General features: G+C 40.2%; 1 protein-coding gene across 2 annotated transcripts; it reads left to right on the forward strand.

Moving 5' to 3' along the window:
* Positions 1-2,766: 2,766 nt before the first annotated feature.
* Positions 2,767-8,902, forward strand: OXSM (3-oxoacyl-ACP synthase, mitochondrial). Of its 2 annotated transcripts, none has more exons than XM_059476202.1 (3): positions 2,767-2,916; positions 4,911-5,916; positions 8,295-8,902. In XM_059476202.1, exons 2-3 carry the CDS (start codon positions 4,913-4,915, stop codon positions 8,695-8,697), a joined length of 1,407 nt encoding a protein of 468 aa, XP_059332185.1. In that variant the 5' UTR covers positions 2,767-2,916; positions 4,911-4,912; the 3' UTR covers positions 8,698-8,902. The 2 variants fall into 2 exon arrangements, with proteins under 2 accessions (XP_059332185.1, XP_059332193.1); XM_059476210.1 differs by lacking the exon at positions 2,767-2,916 and adding an exon at positions 3,062-3,157.
* Positions 8,903-16,434: the final 7,532 nt, after the last annotated feature.

Below are 16,434 nucleotides of genomic sequence, written 5' to 3' on the forward strand. Positions count from 1 at the left end.
ACCTCCCGGCCACACCGGGCCCTGTGTCCCGAAGCAGCTTCTTTCACCCGCTGTACAAGGCCCCAATCTGCAGGTCGAGGTATTTGATTTATTTATAGATGGGTGCAGAAAGGAGTGCACAAGGCCAGCACGATGACTACCAAAATTTATCACTATTTATGCATTCTAGCAAACAAAGGCATTCATGTTCATTGGATTCAAGTTACACAGTTCTCTTATTAATAAACATGCTATCTTCTATTGGTTAAATTATTCCTTGACTTCTTAAGTTTGTGAAAAACGCCAATCACTTGTTTTTAAAATTTTAAAAGTTGAATAGTAATAAAATGGTTATAAAATAGTAATGCAATTAAAGTAATAATAATTTGGACAATTTTAATTAGGACAATATGAGACAATAGAAACAAAGCATTACGGACGTCCGGGTACCTTTTTCTGAGCAGCATAAGCCCAAAAAAGGATGCGCATTAACAGAGGATTAACCCTTAAAAACAATAGCCTGTTGCATATTCATATATCTCATACATGATGCATAAATTCCATTCAAATATAAGATTCTGTCTGGGCACCATCAACTCCTTCCTCATAATCCTGACGGCGTCATTCTGCCCCAGCAAGGTGGGAAGAAGTTCATTTCTCCTGATAATGGAGCAATAAATTCTCTTTATCTGAAAGATTTAGGTGTTCTATGACTGCTATCTCAGTGCGAGTCCTTTCTTTAGAAAAAAAAGTATCCTACATAGCACAGTTTCTATTTTAACATTTTGTAATAACATAAAACTATATTTAACACACTACTTAAGAAAATTAATACAGCATTACTTTCTAACACAACACATGTAATATTCATTCTAATATTTGCGAAAAGCCAATCATAAAATACACATTTTTCACATGCTGATTATCCAACATGCCCATTTTTTCTGTCTAGTCGATGGTTGCAAACTCCCCTTGCCAGAATTACCTTTTATCCAGTCAGAGCTGATCCCAGCACTGCTGCTGAGTTGGCTTTGCTAGTTTCTTCCTTATCTTGGGAGTTCTGCTAAATGTCCTTTTGTCCAATAAATTCCTCATTCTTTGTGCCCACTGACAGTGGTACATCCTTCTTCCCAAGCTTTGTAAACCTCCACCTCTTTGAGGCGTGATTTCACTGGAACATGTGGAACCTTAAAAAAGCATTCTGCCAACAAGCAATTTGCCTTTCTAACACCTGCACATAACTTAGAGCTTGACTACATCTCCTTTCTGGTCGGTTGGGCTTGAAAGTATACAAAGATCAAAGAACATAATTTCTTAAGACAATGTTTACCTATTCCATATTTTTGCAACATCGGGAGCCCCCTGGCAGGCAGTAACGTCATTAAGGACATAAATCCATTTTTGTAGTGCCCTGGTTTGACTGTACTGAGGGTGCCACATCTCCAGGTCCCCAGGGCTGCCTGAGCAGGAATGTCACTGCAGTGACTCGCCCTCGCTGTGACATCTACCCTGCACTGCCCACAGTCCGTCCCAGAGAGGCAAAAAAAAACCCCCTGGCCTTCTTCTTCTAGGTATCTGGTTTGTGCTGCTACTGAAAGAGCTGTGATGAGCAACCTTGGGCACAAAGGCCTGTGGAGATTTGCTTTACCAGGAATGCAGGTTTAAAGAGTTCCAAGCAAGAGAGGTTTTTAAAATTCAAGCTGCCTTCTGATTTTGTAGGTGATATTACACTGCGGCTCTGCTGCCTGCCTGTGACAGGTCACTGCTCAGCTTCTATGACTTTTTAAGATAGGGGTACATATCCCTCACAAAGACTGAGATTTAACACAGGGCACTTCACTTTTGCTGAGATTACATTCATTATTCTTACTAGCATAGTTAAAGTGTTACTAGTTCAGCCCTCAGGAACTGGTACCAAAGTAATAAAATTTTAATTTAAAATGATGCCATATTCCTTGGCTGCTACTTCAGCTTTTAATTTCCTTTCCATGTGTTTCATGTAGGCATGTGACTTTCAATGTTGGCTGCCTTAGGAAATACAAAGATTTACTAAATTGCTATACATGCATGCATATAAATACACAATGCATCTCAGTATGGCATTTGTAAACAATGCTTTGGAAGTGCTCATAGGCAAGCAGCGTGAAAAACTTAGAAAACCAAGCGCCAACTTCCAACAAATCGCTAACACATTAAATGCCCAAGGAATTTTATTTCTAAATTAAAACCAGACTCTTAATTTTAAAAAAGTGCACATATGTTTATTTTATTATTTATTAAATATTACGTTCATGTCCTTTTTGGCTTTTTTTTCCTTTTTCCTGCTAGTTTGTATTTTTAGGTAGCTGTGTTTGCAGCTAATAAACATTATTTTTTTGTGTGGTGGTAAGTTCATTTCAGTTTTCTTATTGCTGTTTACTGAAATTATATAGAGGTATAACAAGCAACCTCACACTGTAACTAATTCATGTCTCTGTTGATGGGAGTTTGACAAACATGCTCTGCCATGGTAGTCTGTCCAGGATAAGGACAGACTTATTACTCCACCAGAGTTTGAAGGATTTTAGGGGGGTTTTGTTGTGTTTTTTTTGTTGTTGTTGTTTTGGGGGTTTTTGGGGTTTTTTGTTTGTCTGTTTGTTTTGTTTGTTTGTTTTTTTTAACTCCTCCTCTGCGTGACTGAGACACGTGGCTTGGAAAGGAAATAATTTCATTGCCTTTCCTGGTTTCTGGACAATTCACACGATCGCGCTGCCCGCCCGCCCACAGCGGCGCCCGCGGGGCGGGGCCGGGCGGCAGGAAGCGCCGTGGACCGCGGGTCCCCGCGCATCTCCTTCTTTCCCCCCTCGCCTCCAGAGTGGTGCGGCCTCGCCGCCGTCGGAACGGGAGAGGGAAGCAGAGCGAACCATTGCCGGGCGGGGGGGAGCGCGGCCCGCGGAGGTACCGCTGAGGGCTGGCGGAGGGAGGCGGGGGTTTTAGCCCAGGCCGGGCGTGGGGGGGACGGCGCCCCCAGCGGGGCGGGCCTGGCCGGCAATGGCGGCGCTGGGCGGTGTGGGGGAGCCGGGGGTTGGCTCCTGGTTTACACATCAAAAGTAGTCATTGCCCTTAAAACACCTGGGGGTGTTCGCTAGTGCTTGTTCCCGGGGGAAATTATCCTGCGCCTGGTTTTCCCGCACAGCAGGTATCGGGCAGTGTTGGGTCGGACGGCTCGGCGCCGGCTGATGGCATTTCAGTAAAGGCTGCGGGACGAGCTGCCTTACAGAGCTCTGCAGTCATATTATATGTGCATATGGATATATATACATTGATAAAATGTGTTATCTTATACATTATTTATGCATGTATAATAATATGTATAAAATACATTATCTTACACATTGTATATGGTATACAATATATATCATCTAGTGTATCTACAGAATATATGTAATACATTATACTCTATAAATATGCATACAATATGACTACAGTTGTGTTTTATATTGTATATTATATATACAATACTATTTATATATGTGACTTGCATTATATAATGCATAATATATTATGATATATATATTTTTATACATGTATACACACATACTACCTCTTTTATAAAGTCCAGGTTTTACGCTAAGTGGCGTAAAAAACTGAAATGGCAGATTTGGGTCAGGATTTAAAAGAGGCTCCTTTAAAAATAGTTTTTAAATAATTAAATGTAATAATTGCATAAAATATGTATAAAATATAATATGCGATTTTTTACTATTTTTATTCCCTATAAATAGACCAGCTGGATGCTGGTGTCTGCTGCCTGATCTAGTGAAAGGTGTCTGTGCCCATGGCAGGGACTGTTGGAATGGGATGATCTTTAAGGTCCCTTCCAACCCAGGCCTTTAGTAAAATGGAGAGAGGTGTGGTTTCATGACATTTTTTAGTAATGCTGCAGTGCACTTGTGCTGCCACAGGTGTGGATATTTTAGCAGGAGTGCCCAGCAGTCCCTTATGGTCTTCATACAGCTCTCTCCATTTTACCAAAGAGCTGGGGATGCCAAGTTGCTCTTTGGACAAGGCAAAAAGCAGGCAACCTGTTGCAGCCTGTGTTGTAGGTGTTACAGCTGTACTGCAGCCTCTGCCCTGCTCCAGCAGTCAGATGTGTGCAATCAGACTGGCTCTGGACTACGGCACAGTAGAGCACCATCACTGCTTGGCATAGTCCTCTAGTCCTTCCTCAAGTACTTGTTCTCAGCAGAGGCCTTCTGAGATCATTTGCTGTGCCTCTTGTGATGAGCGGTCTGGTGGTGTTGCCTTCAAGAGAGGGTGTGCTGTGTTCCACATCATGCTCCAGCTATTGGAGATACTGTCCCCTGACAGTGTCATAACCCAAGGCTGATTAAGGGTTGGTAGAGGTGGAAAGAGAGGGAGTCTTGTCCTAGATGTGTAATTACATTAGTAGCAGAACCAGGACAGGTTTATTGACTCCTCTTTGATGTTTCTGGACTGTTCTGCCAGACATGAAGTTTGAGATGATGATATCCTCAGCTTGGGACGCACACTTTCTGGTGAACACACACTTTTTCCCTTAGGAGAGTGAAGCTGTTAACGCTCATTGTTTCTGCCTCCAGTCAGCTGGTGGTTTCTCCAGGGAAAATTTTGCAACAAAACCAGAGTGCTTCACAGTCCACAGTGGTGCTAAGTCATGTTCATCAGCAGCTTAAGCTAGAGGAGCTCACTAGAGGCATTCCAAAAGTGAACATTTCTTTGCCATTATCTGCCATAGCTCATACTATTCCTCGTTACAGACACAGAAACTATATCCATTTCTTCAGGGTTGAAAACAGGCTGTCAAGTAAAAATCAGGTTATTAATTTAATGTTCTTGGAATGTTTTCCACATTGTCTGCTTTATTGTTGTGTTTGTCTTTCCCCACCCCCTCCACCCTGCTCCACTTACAGGAATGTGCCTGATTATTGCCACCATGTTCTCACAGTGCTCACGGGATCTGTTAAAGATTGCAAATCTTCATCTCTGGAGTCTGAGTTTAAATCTACATTTACAAAACCACAGAAGGGCTTTCAGCAAGTCACTGCCTGCATGTCGAAGGAAAGTAGTTGTTACAGGTATTGGCTTAGTGTCCCCTCTCGGTGTGGGGACTCAGTTTGTGTGGAAGCACCTTCTGGAAGGAGGCAGTGGAATTATATCACTGGATGGGGAAGAATATGCAGGCATCCCATGTAGAGTGGCTGCGTGTGTGCCAAGGGGAAATAAGGAGGGTGAGTTCAGTGAAGAAAGCTTTGTTTCGAAGTCAGAGATCAAATCCATGAGTTCTGCCACCGTGATGGCCATCAGTGCAGCAGAGCTTGCAATGAAGGACTCTGGCTGGTCTCCCCAGTCTGAACAGGACCGCTTAACGGCTGGTGTGGCAATTGGGATGGGAATGGTCCCACTGGAAGAAATTTCTGACACAGCTGCCATATTTAAAACAAAGGGTTACAGTAAGGTCAGCCCTTTTTTTGTCCCGAAGATTTTGGTCAATATGGCAGCAGGCCATATCAGCATTAGATACCAACTGAAAGGGCCAAATCACGCTGTGTCAACCGCTTGTACCACAGGCGCACACGCAGTTGGAGACTCCTTTAGATTCATTGCTGCTGGTGATGCTGATGTCATGCTGGCTGGAGGGACTGAGGCTTGCATTAGTCCTTTGTCTTTGGCTGGATTCGCAAGAGCGCGGGCCCTCAGCACGAGTTTTAACTCGAGCCCTAAAACAGCGTGTCGACCCTTTGATTCGCAGAGGGAGGGGTTTGTAATGGGAGAGGGCGCTGCTGTGCTGGTCTTGGAAGAGCATGGACATGCTGTGCAGAGAGGTGCTAGGATCTATGCAGAAGTTTTGGGTTATGGACTGTCCGGTGATGCTTGCCACATAACAGCACCTAATCCCGAGGGAGACGGTGCATTCAGGTAAGAATTCTGTGTGTTGATTGTAATAACTACTTCATATGTTAATTGTAGTGGGTACATTTGTTTCTGTCATTGTAAATTTTTCCACAGAGAAGGGAAGTTCAGTCTTGAATTAATGTTCCAAAAGCTTAAAAATCTGAAAAATGATAGAGCTTCAGGTGACATTGTGCCCCGATTCTCTTTTGGTAGTAGGAGGATGAAGGCCAGTTCTCAGTAGAATCAACCTTTTTCCATAGAGTTATGAAAGCTTCCTCTGTGTGAAAACATTTTTCATTTGGTGCATACAGCTGTTCATGTAAATAAGTCTCAATGGAAACCTCTTTTTAAGGTGTTTGTGGTGAGACAGAATCTTTTCAGGTTCTCCTTCACTCTTTTTCCATCAAGAAGATAGACCCCCACCTCCCTGCAAAAGCATGTTATTTGTTGCAAGAAATCTCAGGTGATGAAAGCTGTAGAGCACTTAGAAGATCTAGTTTGTTAGAATATTCAGTATTTCATTCAGATGCAGCTAAGAGTGTTGGTGAAGGAGCATAGCAGAAATACACTTTAGTACTGTTTAAGGAGGTGGTAAAGCTTCCTCAATGTTTATCTCATCAAAACCAGTTCACAAGTAGATGATACTCATCTAATCATTATCATTGACCTAATTAAATTGTCAGCTAAATTACATGTGGAAGTTGGAGAGCTTCATGTAGGCTGAGTGCTATTGCTGGCATTGGAATCTCTAGTAAAGATTTAGTTTGCCTTATTCTGAATGTATGTAAGTATTTAGTACCAAAATTCAATATATCACTTCACAAATAGATCAAACTTCTGCATGGTATTGTAAAGCTGTGTTTGCATCTTTATGAGGTTAACAGATTTTTCTAGAACTGTAAATATACCGTGTTTCCATTGATGCTCTTTGATTCATATTTAATTGTTCTGCAGACTTAGGTGTGAGATGAGTAATCAGGAGTGTCTTATCTCATATTTTCAGACTTGTTTACCCTTGAGATGATATGGCAATATATTATAATAGAATTTTTGTGTATTTTGTGATTGCAGTAGCATATAAATTAAATTCACAGTAGGAAGAGTTGAAAATTAATCTGGGTGTCTCCAAAATGTTGAGCATTTCCACCCTTGAGATAATTCATTTTAATACTGTCTTCAAGCCAGTAATTTGTTATTGCAGTGGTATATGGATTAAATCTGGAATGTATGTGCTTATCTTACTTTCCTGTAGGAATTTTATTTGCCACATCAAAAAAAATTCAGAGGAATATATTTTTTGCTACCTTCTAATAACTGCTTCTGTTGGAGGCCAATACATATGTTGGAATAAACCAGCAGGAAAGGAGAGGCAAAGCCAGACTCAGAATTGTGGATATAAGGAATATCCTACACAAGTAATCTGGTATCTCCTTAAGTGAATAAATTCATTGCAGATAATGTATTTAACTAAATTAATCTATCTCATAGTTATCAGTAATCTCTTTTGCCTGAATATTGGCTCAGTATCTAGTGACAGTGAGTGTCAGTGGCCTCCACCCTAAAGAAGGATGCTTCTAAAGGTGTAAGGCTGTAGTAGAGACATTTAAATTTGTTCAGAAGCCTGTGCTATCTGTTTTTGAGCTTCCTTTTATTTCCTTTTTCTTCATAAATTTCAAAAGAGTCAGTGGTCTTTTGCTCAGAAGTACTTTGTTGTTATGTGCAAGGAGAGGTACCTGATTAATCTTCTTTGAGGGAAATCTATGAGAAATTGCAGTGTGGAGCTGTGTTGATCCTTCCACAGTTTTTATAAAAAAACAGGTTTTAAAGAGGTAGTCACAGTCCACAAGTCAACAGGAATCAAACTAAACATACCATGCCAGGGATTGAAGAGTGTGACTTTCAGTAAATTTCATTATAAAATGAAATATAGGGATTTGTGGACAGCATGCAAAAGAAGCTCATGTGGAGGATGGCTGCAGATGTTTTCTTTCATTTTCCAGTATTTTTGTCGGGGAGTGCATCTCTAAATTTTTGTAATAATATCGGTAGTTATTTCTCTCTCAAATGTTTTCAAATCTTACAGTGAAAAGGGTGTTTGATACATTAATGTAGAGACTGATTTTCATATATTTTTTCTTCTTTGTATTTTTTCTAGCTGTGGAATTTTTAACAGCAAGTCTGATTTTATAGTGGGCCTCATTTTTATTGTCTTTCTCTGGCACCTAATGTAGATGTTAATGTGCTTAGTTAGAGGAGTTAACCTCTTGTCATTTATATCTCTGCTAAAGCAGATTTTCACACTTGATAAACATTTTAAAACAACCTATGCTTTTTCTTTTGGTTTGTACATTTGACAGAAATACTTTGGGCAAATCAGCATTCTGTTGTCTTCCTTTCCTTAGATGCATGTCTGCAGCAATAAAGGATTCTGGGATCAAACCTGAAGATGTAACATATGTCAATGCACATGCAACTTCTACACCTCTAGGAGATGCTGCTGAGAATCAAGCAATCAAGAGACTTTTTAAAGATCACTCACGTAATATTGCAGTTTCCTCAACAAAAGGAGCAACAGGACATCTTTTGGGGGCTGCAGGAGCTATTGAAGCAGCTTTTACTGCACTGTCCTGTTACCATGGGATTTTGCCACCTACTCTAAACCTACAGAAAACAGAGGCAGAGTTTGATCTCAATTATGTTCCATTGACAGCTCAGGAGTGGAAGACGGACAAACGGCGTATAGCACTCACAAATTCATTTGGCTTTGGTGGCACTAATGCAACTTTGTGCTTTGCAAGTGTTTAACTTATGCTGTCAGTGGTGTGAAAAAATTGCACCAATTATGATTTTCTGTAGTGCTATCTCTGGTGTGTTCTGTAATATTTCCTCAGCTTTGAGTGTTGTTCATTTGATGCATAAGAACTTTATTCGCCCTGGCATTTACACCAATCATTCTTTTAGAAAGAGAGAACTTCTTTTACTCATTTTAATAAAAATAAAAAAAGATCTATTCTTTGTGTGATGAAGAAGTTTTTGTTCTTGACTAGAGCAGGTGACATGGTTAAACTAAGTTAGAAAAGATTTTTCTATGCATGGACAAAGAAATTGTTTGGAATCTTTTGTACAAAAGAGAGGCTGGCTAACAAGCTAGGATGCCACACCTGACAAATTAACTGCATGGCAATACAAGGTTTATGACTGAGCTCTCCTTTGCTACCTACTCCATATAGAATTTTGCCTTTTTTCTCATGGTGAGTTGTCTTAAATATCATATCCCCATATCCACAGAAATGATATTCAGGGGACAATAATATAGATAGACAGTAATAAGATTTCTGGCACTGGTTCATTTTCTTTTCAGCTTTATTCATTTCCATTTGTTGTGTTTCCTTGTTGGCCACGAGCTAACATTGAAGGATGCATACAGCATGGCCTGTACATCTTCCATGTGGCACAGGGATAGAATTAGTAGGTCATGCATGACCTGTTGAGTTCTGAAATCTTGTACAAGCATAGTAAGGTAGATATTCAAGTATGGCACTAAAGATTTCAAAAATAGTTATACAGAAAGGAATAAGTATCTTAGGAAGTATCTGTTTTTCCTGCCAAAGTGGAAAAGTAGAACTAGCAAAATTTGTCAAATAACGTTTCTTTTAGGAAAAAAAATTGTCTTCAAGAAATAAATCTGAGAGAACAGGAACAATAAACTATACCTGAAGCTAACATATTGATGAAGGTGTAGTTTTGCAAAGCAAAAGTAAAGGACTTTGTCTATTCCTTCCGGCAGCAGCCAAGCATCTTAGCCAAATAGTGGCTTGATTGATAACGCATATGCGAGTGAAGTTTGATATTCCCATTGGTGGGTTAGTTCATTAAAAGAATTTTCACCAGTGTTCTTTTTGAAATTTTCAGTCTTAGCCTTTGACCTGTGTAAGTGGAGGCAAAGTAATTCACTTAAACTAGATTTAAAATAAGTGACATAAAAGTAGCTGCACTTCTAAGTAAATTTCATTCTGGAATGAGCTTACTAAAGGGCTATCATGAGGCTGAGCTGTACCCTAAAATCTCATTATTTATACAAATGGTCTGAATGCTGATATTGAGCAGCAAAATTTTTTGCATTTGCTCTCTTTACTGAATAGAAAGTAAAGAGGCTGTTGTGAAAAATGATTGGAGAATCATGTGTTGGAGAATGATTAAGATTATTTCAGAAGCTGACTTCATACAGAACAATGCAGCCCAGAACAGATTAATGAATAAGTAAAATGTTATATTAGCAAAGGGAAAATGTGAAAGCATACAAGCAAGACAGAGTATGGGAGTTTGCTGTCAGGGAAAATACCAACAAATCTCTTACCTTATGTTAATTAACAGTGGCAGTAAATGAATGAGAATCTGGATTGCATGCAATATAAAAGGCAAAATATAAAATTCAGAAATACCCTCTGCAAATTATATGCAAAAGGAAATTGATTTAAAGAATTCAGACACCGGGAGAGAGTGAGCAGGAGGGTGGTGAATGTGGAGGAAATCTTCCAGCGAGAAATCTTCCATCTTCTTCTGGAGATGGTGTTTTTTAAGGTAGTTGTGATTCTGGGGAGAATAAGGGAATAGTGCTGATTATTGTGGACTGGAAGTACAGTCTAACTAAACTCACCCAGTCTTGTTACAGAGCTGCAGACCTGTAATTAATACTGTGACAGAGATTCCTCCTCTTCCCTCTGATAGCAGAGATCGTGGCCCCAGGAGTGTTGGGTGCAGGCTGCAGTGTGCCAGCCATGAAAAGATAGATGATACTGTCACAGAGAAAAATAAAATAGAAACGGAAATGATTAAAAGATTTTTCTGTCTTCAGCCTACTGCAATTTAATCATCTGGTGCAGGTAACCTTTAAACCATGAAAGTTTTCTGACAATATTATTTTAGGTGTTTCGATTATGGATCATTTTAAGATGCCAAGATGCAGTAGTAGAGTAACCTGTAGGGCATCTGGATTTTTTTAAAAAAACCTAATAGAGCCCAAGTTTAACCCCTGACGATTTGAAATTTGTTTATAGAGTTTTCATTTTTATGTACTTTTTTTGAATCATCTCTTTTTCTCACATACCCCGCTGAGCTGATCAGGGACTACTTACTGCTAATTACTACTTTATTATGGTAGCTGCAAACATAAAAAAAAAAATAGATCTGTGTTGCAAAACTATTAAGTGAGCAAATTGACCGAAGTATTAAAACAATGCTCTCCCTTAAAATGCACTTTTCATCTTCAATAATTGAGAGAGGTAAGCATCCAGAGTCTGGATTAAAAAAGCTTCCTATTTAGATGTACAAGCCTGGAGTTACTCACCATCTCATAAACAAATCTTGGAGATGCAGGTATAGTGTTTATTTCAAAGCCTAGTTCTCAAGTGGTCCAACACTTAGGAAGAGTGTGAGAGTCAAAGGCTCCAGGCAGGATCAGAAAGTGGCTGAGACTGGAGATTGCCTGGTCCAGCCCCACTGCTCCAAGCAGGGCCATGTAGAGCAAGTTGCTCAAGGCCATGTCCTGCTGGGCTTTGAGTATCGCCCAGGATGGAGACTCCACAACCTCTCTAGGCAACCTGTGCCAGTGCTCATCACTCTCACTGCAGGAAGTTTCTCACATTTCAATTTGTATTTAAATCTGTATTTAAATTTGTGCCCACTGCCTCTTACCCTTTCAGTGGACACTACTGAGAAGAGTCTGGCTCTGTCTTCTTCCTTCCCCCATTTAATCATGTTGATAAGACCTCATTAGAACTTTGTCTCATCCAGACCAAACAGTCCCAGCTCCCTTGTCCTCTCCTCCCATGTCAGGTACTCCAGGTCCTTTATCATCTTTGTGGCTCTTAACTGGATTTATTCCAGTATGAACACATTTCTCATGTACTGGGGAGCCCAGGACTGAACCCAACTCTGCAGATATGTCTCTGATGAGTAGGGGGGAAGGATCACCTCTCTTGAGCTGCTGCTGCTGCTGCTTCTCTTCCTGATGCCCACAATGATTTTGGTCTTCTTTACTACAAAGGCAACTGGTCCATGAGGACCACTGGACTTGTTTTCTCAAGCTACTTTCCAGCTGGTTAAAACATTGTTTAGATTTGAATCAAGGATCTTAACTTAAGCTAATATTTTTAGAAATAAATGCATTCGAAGCAAAAATTGGAATTATGGTAACTTATCTGAACTCATTTACTTAGAGGAGCCTAATAAAAATATATGTTATAAAAAATGTAAACAGCATGTGCTTGCTGAAATCTTACACAGATCAAGCTGCTGCTCAGGGTTAATTACTGTCTGTCTCCAGAAACAGTTTTTTAAAATTACATACCCAATTTCATTTCAGACTTCTGTAGCTTGTTCTGCAAGGGTAGAGTGCAAATATTCCTCATATTACTTTACTGCAGATCACTTTAGTTCAGTGTGAAGAAGTTTTTTACTTAGGTATGCAGCATATTTTTTGCTAATTAATGAATTTATAATATAATGTCTTGCCAGTTCCTAAATTATTTCAAATTAAATCTAGTTAGAGTTTGAAAGAAGCCTGAGCAAAAGCTTATATTTTCGGTAAAAATGGGACTCATAGTTTACAAATATGATAATAAAAATCAACAGTAGTTATATATGGTAGTTATTTCAAGGCATACATGTCATTCTTTTGAACAAAAAGCTAACTAACACAATCTTTTGATGCAAGTCAGCATGATTTCCTGCTTACCAGCCTTTTTCTAGCATGGACACTTTGAGTGTACTTTGGATCATATTTCATGATTTCTCAAGCCGTGAGTAGGTCTGGAGTGAGAAATGTGTACTACAAAACCATGGGTGTCTGAGGATCAGCCTTGTCCTGTCACCTTTCCCACCGTGCCTAACAGGGCCATGGATGGGACATACATTCGGGTGGGCAGTACCAAGTCCCTCAGTGCTGTCAGTGCTTGGGGTGGCATCTTTGTAGGACCACTCTTTTGTGACCAAAAGGGGAATGGGAAAACAGGTGGTACAAAAACATCCAGGGAGTTTGCTCCCAGTTCTCTGTAACCTAATTTGTCTTTTTTTTCTTTTTTTTTGGTTTTTTTTTTTTTTTTTTTTTTTGTTTTTTTTTTGTTTTTTTTTGTTTTTTTGTTATTTATAGGTGGCCATTAAATCTTAGTATGTATTGTATAGGTGGCCTTTGAGCCACGGTAAAATTTATGTATTGTCTAAGTGGCCTTGCCCTGATCCTAGTTGTTCTAAATGGGCTGCAGCTGTGATGACCTTAATTGGGTGGCAGCTGTGGCTAATGAAGATAACTGGGATAAAAGGGGGTGGGCTGGCTGGTCAGGGAGAGCCTTGGAGGAGTCCTGATGAAGAAGCAGGAATAACACTGCTGTGAAGAGCTGCTCATGAGAAAACCACCTAGAAGGTATGGGATTCTAGAAATATGATAAAAACAAGTGGTGACCCTGATGCGATGGAGACATGCAGCCTAAAGAGCTGTGGAAGATAGGACAGCTGAGAGCTGTGGAGGTTAAGACAGCCAAGAGGTGTGAAGAAACATGGCCTTTGAGTCAAGGAGCTGTGGAGGAACATGGCTTTTGAGTAATGATGGGTTATATGTATTGTAATTGTATAATTGTTAAAAGAAAAGGGGGAAATATAGGTGGCCATTGAATCTTAGTATTATATAGGTGGCCTTTGAGCCATAGTAAAATCTATGTATTGTATAAGCGGCCTTGCCCTGATCCTAGTTGTTCTAAATGGGCTGCAGCTGTGATGACCTTAATTGGGCTGCAGCTGTGGCTAATGATGATAACTGGGATAAAAGGGGGTGGGTTGGCCACTCAGGGAGAGCTTTGGAGGAGCCCTGACAAAGAAGCAGGAACAACACTGCTGTGAAGAGCTGTTCATGAGAAAACCACCTAGAAGGTATGGGACTCTAGAAATAAGATAACAGCAATAAGATAACAACAGTTATTTATTTATTAAAGATAAGCTCTTGTTTGTTTTGTAAAGCTAGCAACAGTAATGGGGATGAAGGCAGTTTTATATCCTAAGCAAAATGTGCAATAGTTTCTGCTTGGGCAGTAGACACTACTCCAAATTTTGTAACAATGATGATTAATTTTAGCTTAGTAGAAAGCCAATTTCCTAGCTGCAGTTATTGAACTGTAAAGAAATTTGCCAATATCAAGTGCTTATAGCCAGTACCTCTGTGTAAGAAGAAAAATAATTTTGGTATGATAGCTAATGAACAGGTATAACAAACCGGTAGCATACAGGCTATTGCAGCCCAAGGCCTCCAACAAAATATAATAGGAATGAAGTGAAATAAAATTGCAATAAGAAGGATTGAAAAAAGACCCTATGCTCATGAAGGGCAGAAGAAATGCAAATGAGGAACTATAGTTGAAAAAGAGATGAATATTTTTTAATGTGTGTCTTGTAGTTCTCCTAGAGTGCTATCAAGCAGATCAGAGGCTAAATATCTGAACATCTTTGTGATAGTTAATATAATTTTGTGGTTTTCCTCTTTTTGTCATTGTCAGGTTTTGATGTTAAGTGTTATCGCTCTAAGCAGCGGTCAGTTGTTTCATGCCTAATGAACTGTTTCCCGGAGTTCAGAATGCCATCAAACAGTCTCTGGGCTGAAAAAAGACACAAAATGTTGTAGTGTGTTGTTAAGTTTTTTGTATTGCTCCCCCATTTTATGTATTGTTCCCCCCTTTCCAATGTAAAATGGTTCTGCCCTCCCCAGTTTTCCCGCCATAGCCCTCCTGACAGTTTTGTTGCTATGGTTACCCCTGCCCCTGGTTTTGTCAGTCAGTTAAGTTATGTGATTTCTCCTCCCTCATTTCTCCTTATAAGTGAACTTTTTCTCCACCCTGGGCCCAGTCAATCACCCCCACTCCTCCTAACTTTCCAGAATCTTCTCCTCTCTGGGGGTTGTGGTTGGCTGTGGTCCTGGGGCCACTCCTTTACTTTGTATGTATTGGTTTCCCCTTTATGTCAATTATGTGAAGTTATCCCTCCACCCTTCATGATTGGTTTAATGTAAATCCCTCCTTTGCACACCCACCCGCTTTATAATCTCATGTCATTCCCATTTTTTGGTCTCTCCCTGGGGTTCTCCCTTCGGTTCATTTCCCTGTGGACTCCTTGGAGGTCATCCTGACTTCTTCATTAAACCGGATTTAACCCCACTGAGAGTCCAGCTCCTTCATTCGCAGTCGCTCAGGTGGTGAGACCGGTTCGTAGTGCGAGCACAGCCCGAGGCCCTCAGACACCAAGGGGTGCTTGCACTGGATTGCAGCAGGGTGTCGGCCTGCCCACTGCTAGCCGGACACTGACCATTCCCAGGCCAGATACACCCTCGCCGCAACAAAATGTATTCTAGGAATTCATTTAAGAGTCAATTCTCCTGATGTTTTGAGTTTGATGGAAGACAAGAAGGAAGGAAGGAGATGGATCATTGATACTAAGCTTGATATGGAATATTTGTATACAATAAGTTCTGAAAGAATGTCAGAAAGCAATAATTCTATCTGAAATTCAATTATTTTTATAGGAGTATTACAATTTCCTTTTTTCTCCTGAGAACTTTTTTTCCAAGGGTCGTGTCTGGCCTAGGGAGGCTTACATATAGCTTGGTGTCATATCTGCATTTATTGTGGATTTTTTTGGAATCACCTAGGAATGCTCAGGGAATTTCTTAGACAGTGGTGGCAATACTCTTGGCTCTTGAGAAAGTTGGATATAATTTGAATAGGAGAACTACCAGGTTCAGCCACTTCCATAATTGTTTCTGTTGGGACCAGACAAATTCTCCACACTTGGTGAACATCCTAAAGCCCTTGGATGTGAGCAGGGGACCAGGGTAGTAAAACTGAGGTTGCACTTTTCTGGTCCTGATCTAACAAAAGCCAATCTGCAACAAGCCCTGAGTGAATGAAGAGAAATTGAGAGATATAGAGCATAAATAGGATAAAGAGCAACACACCAAAAAGAGTCTCTGGAGCAGGCTTGTCCTAACACTGCCCTTTAGCCATCCATTCCTTTCACATTAGAAATTACTTAGATCAATTAACTCAGCCCAATGATAGGCTTGCCCCAGCTTTGTCCATTGGAACATCAGTGGACAGAATTACTCCTCTTTTGGATGGAAAGTAAAGGCCAGAGCTGTGCATAGGTGGGTAAAACTGAGTCTGATCTACACCCTGTCACCCAAGTCATCCTTTGGTTTAAACAAGAATAGTCTTAAGCATACCTTTAATCTAAGTGCTAGATGGGGGATGTTACTGATTTTCACTCTTTGTATCAGAATATAAGGGAGTTGCCTCTGTTTCCCTTTTTGGAAAAGAAGGAGAATAACAACCTTTGTCATGGATGCAAGTCAGTTTTTCAGTGCATTTTTTCACATTAATGTGGGCAAATTACTCATTGCACAAGCCCTTCTTAGCAGACTATGTGGGAGTGGAATTTATAGAAATAGCTCTCACTGAATTTCTTCAATAACACAGAAGGATTCAGATGAATTTAGAATTAAAA

Source organism: Ammospiza nelsoni, chromosome 1 (assembly GCF_027579445.1).
Source record: "Ammospiza nelsoni isolate bAmmNel1 chromosome 1, bAmmNel1.pri, whole genome shotgun sequence".
Classification (NCBI taxonomy): Eukaryota; Metazoa; Chordata; class Aves; order Passeriformes; family Passerellidae; genus Ammospiza; species Ammospiza nelsoni.

Excerpts from the sequence above, each read along its gene's own strand:
- OXSM (XM_059476202.1), top strand. The coding sequence starts at position 4,913 with ATGTGCCTGATTATTGCCACCATGTTCTCACAGTGCTCACGGGATCTG. Across the intron at positions 5,917-8,294 it reads GAGGGAGACGGTGCATTCAG|ATGCATGTCTGCAGCAATAA; the intron begins GTAAGAATTCTG and ends TCCTTTCCTTAG.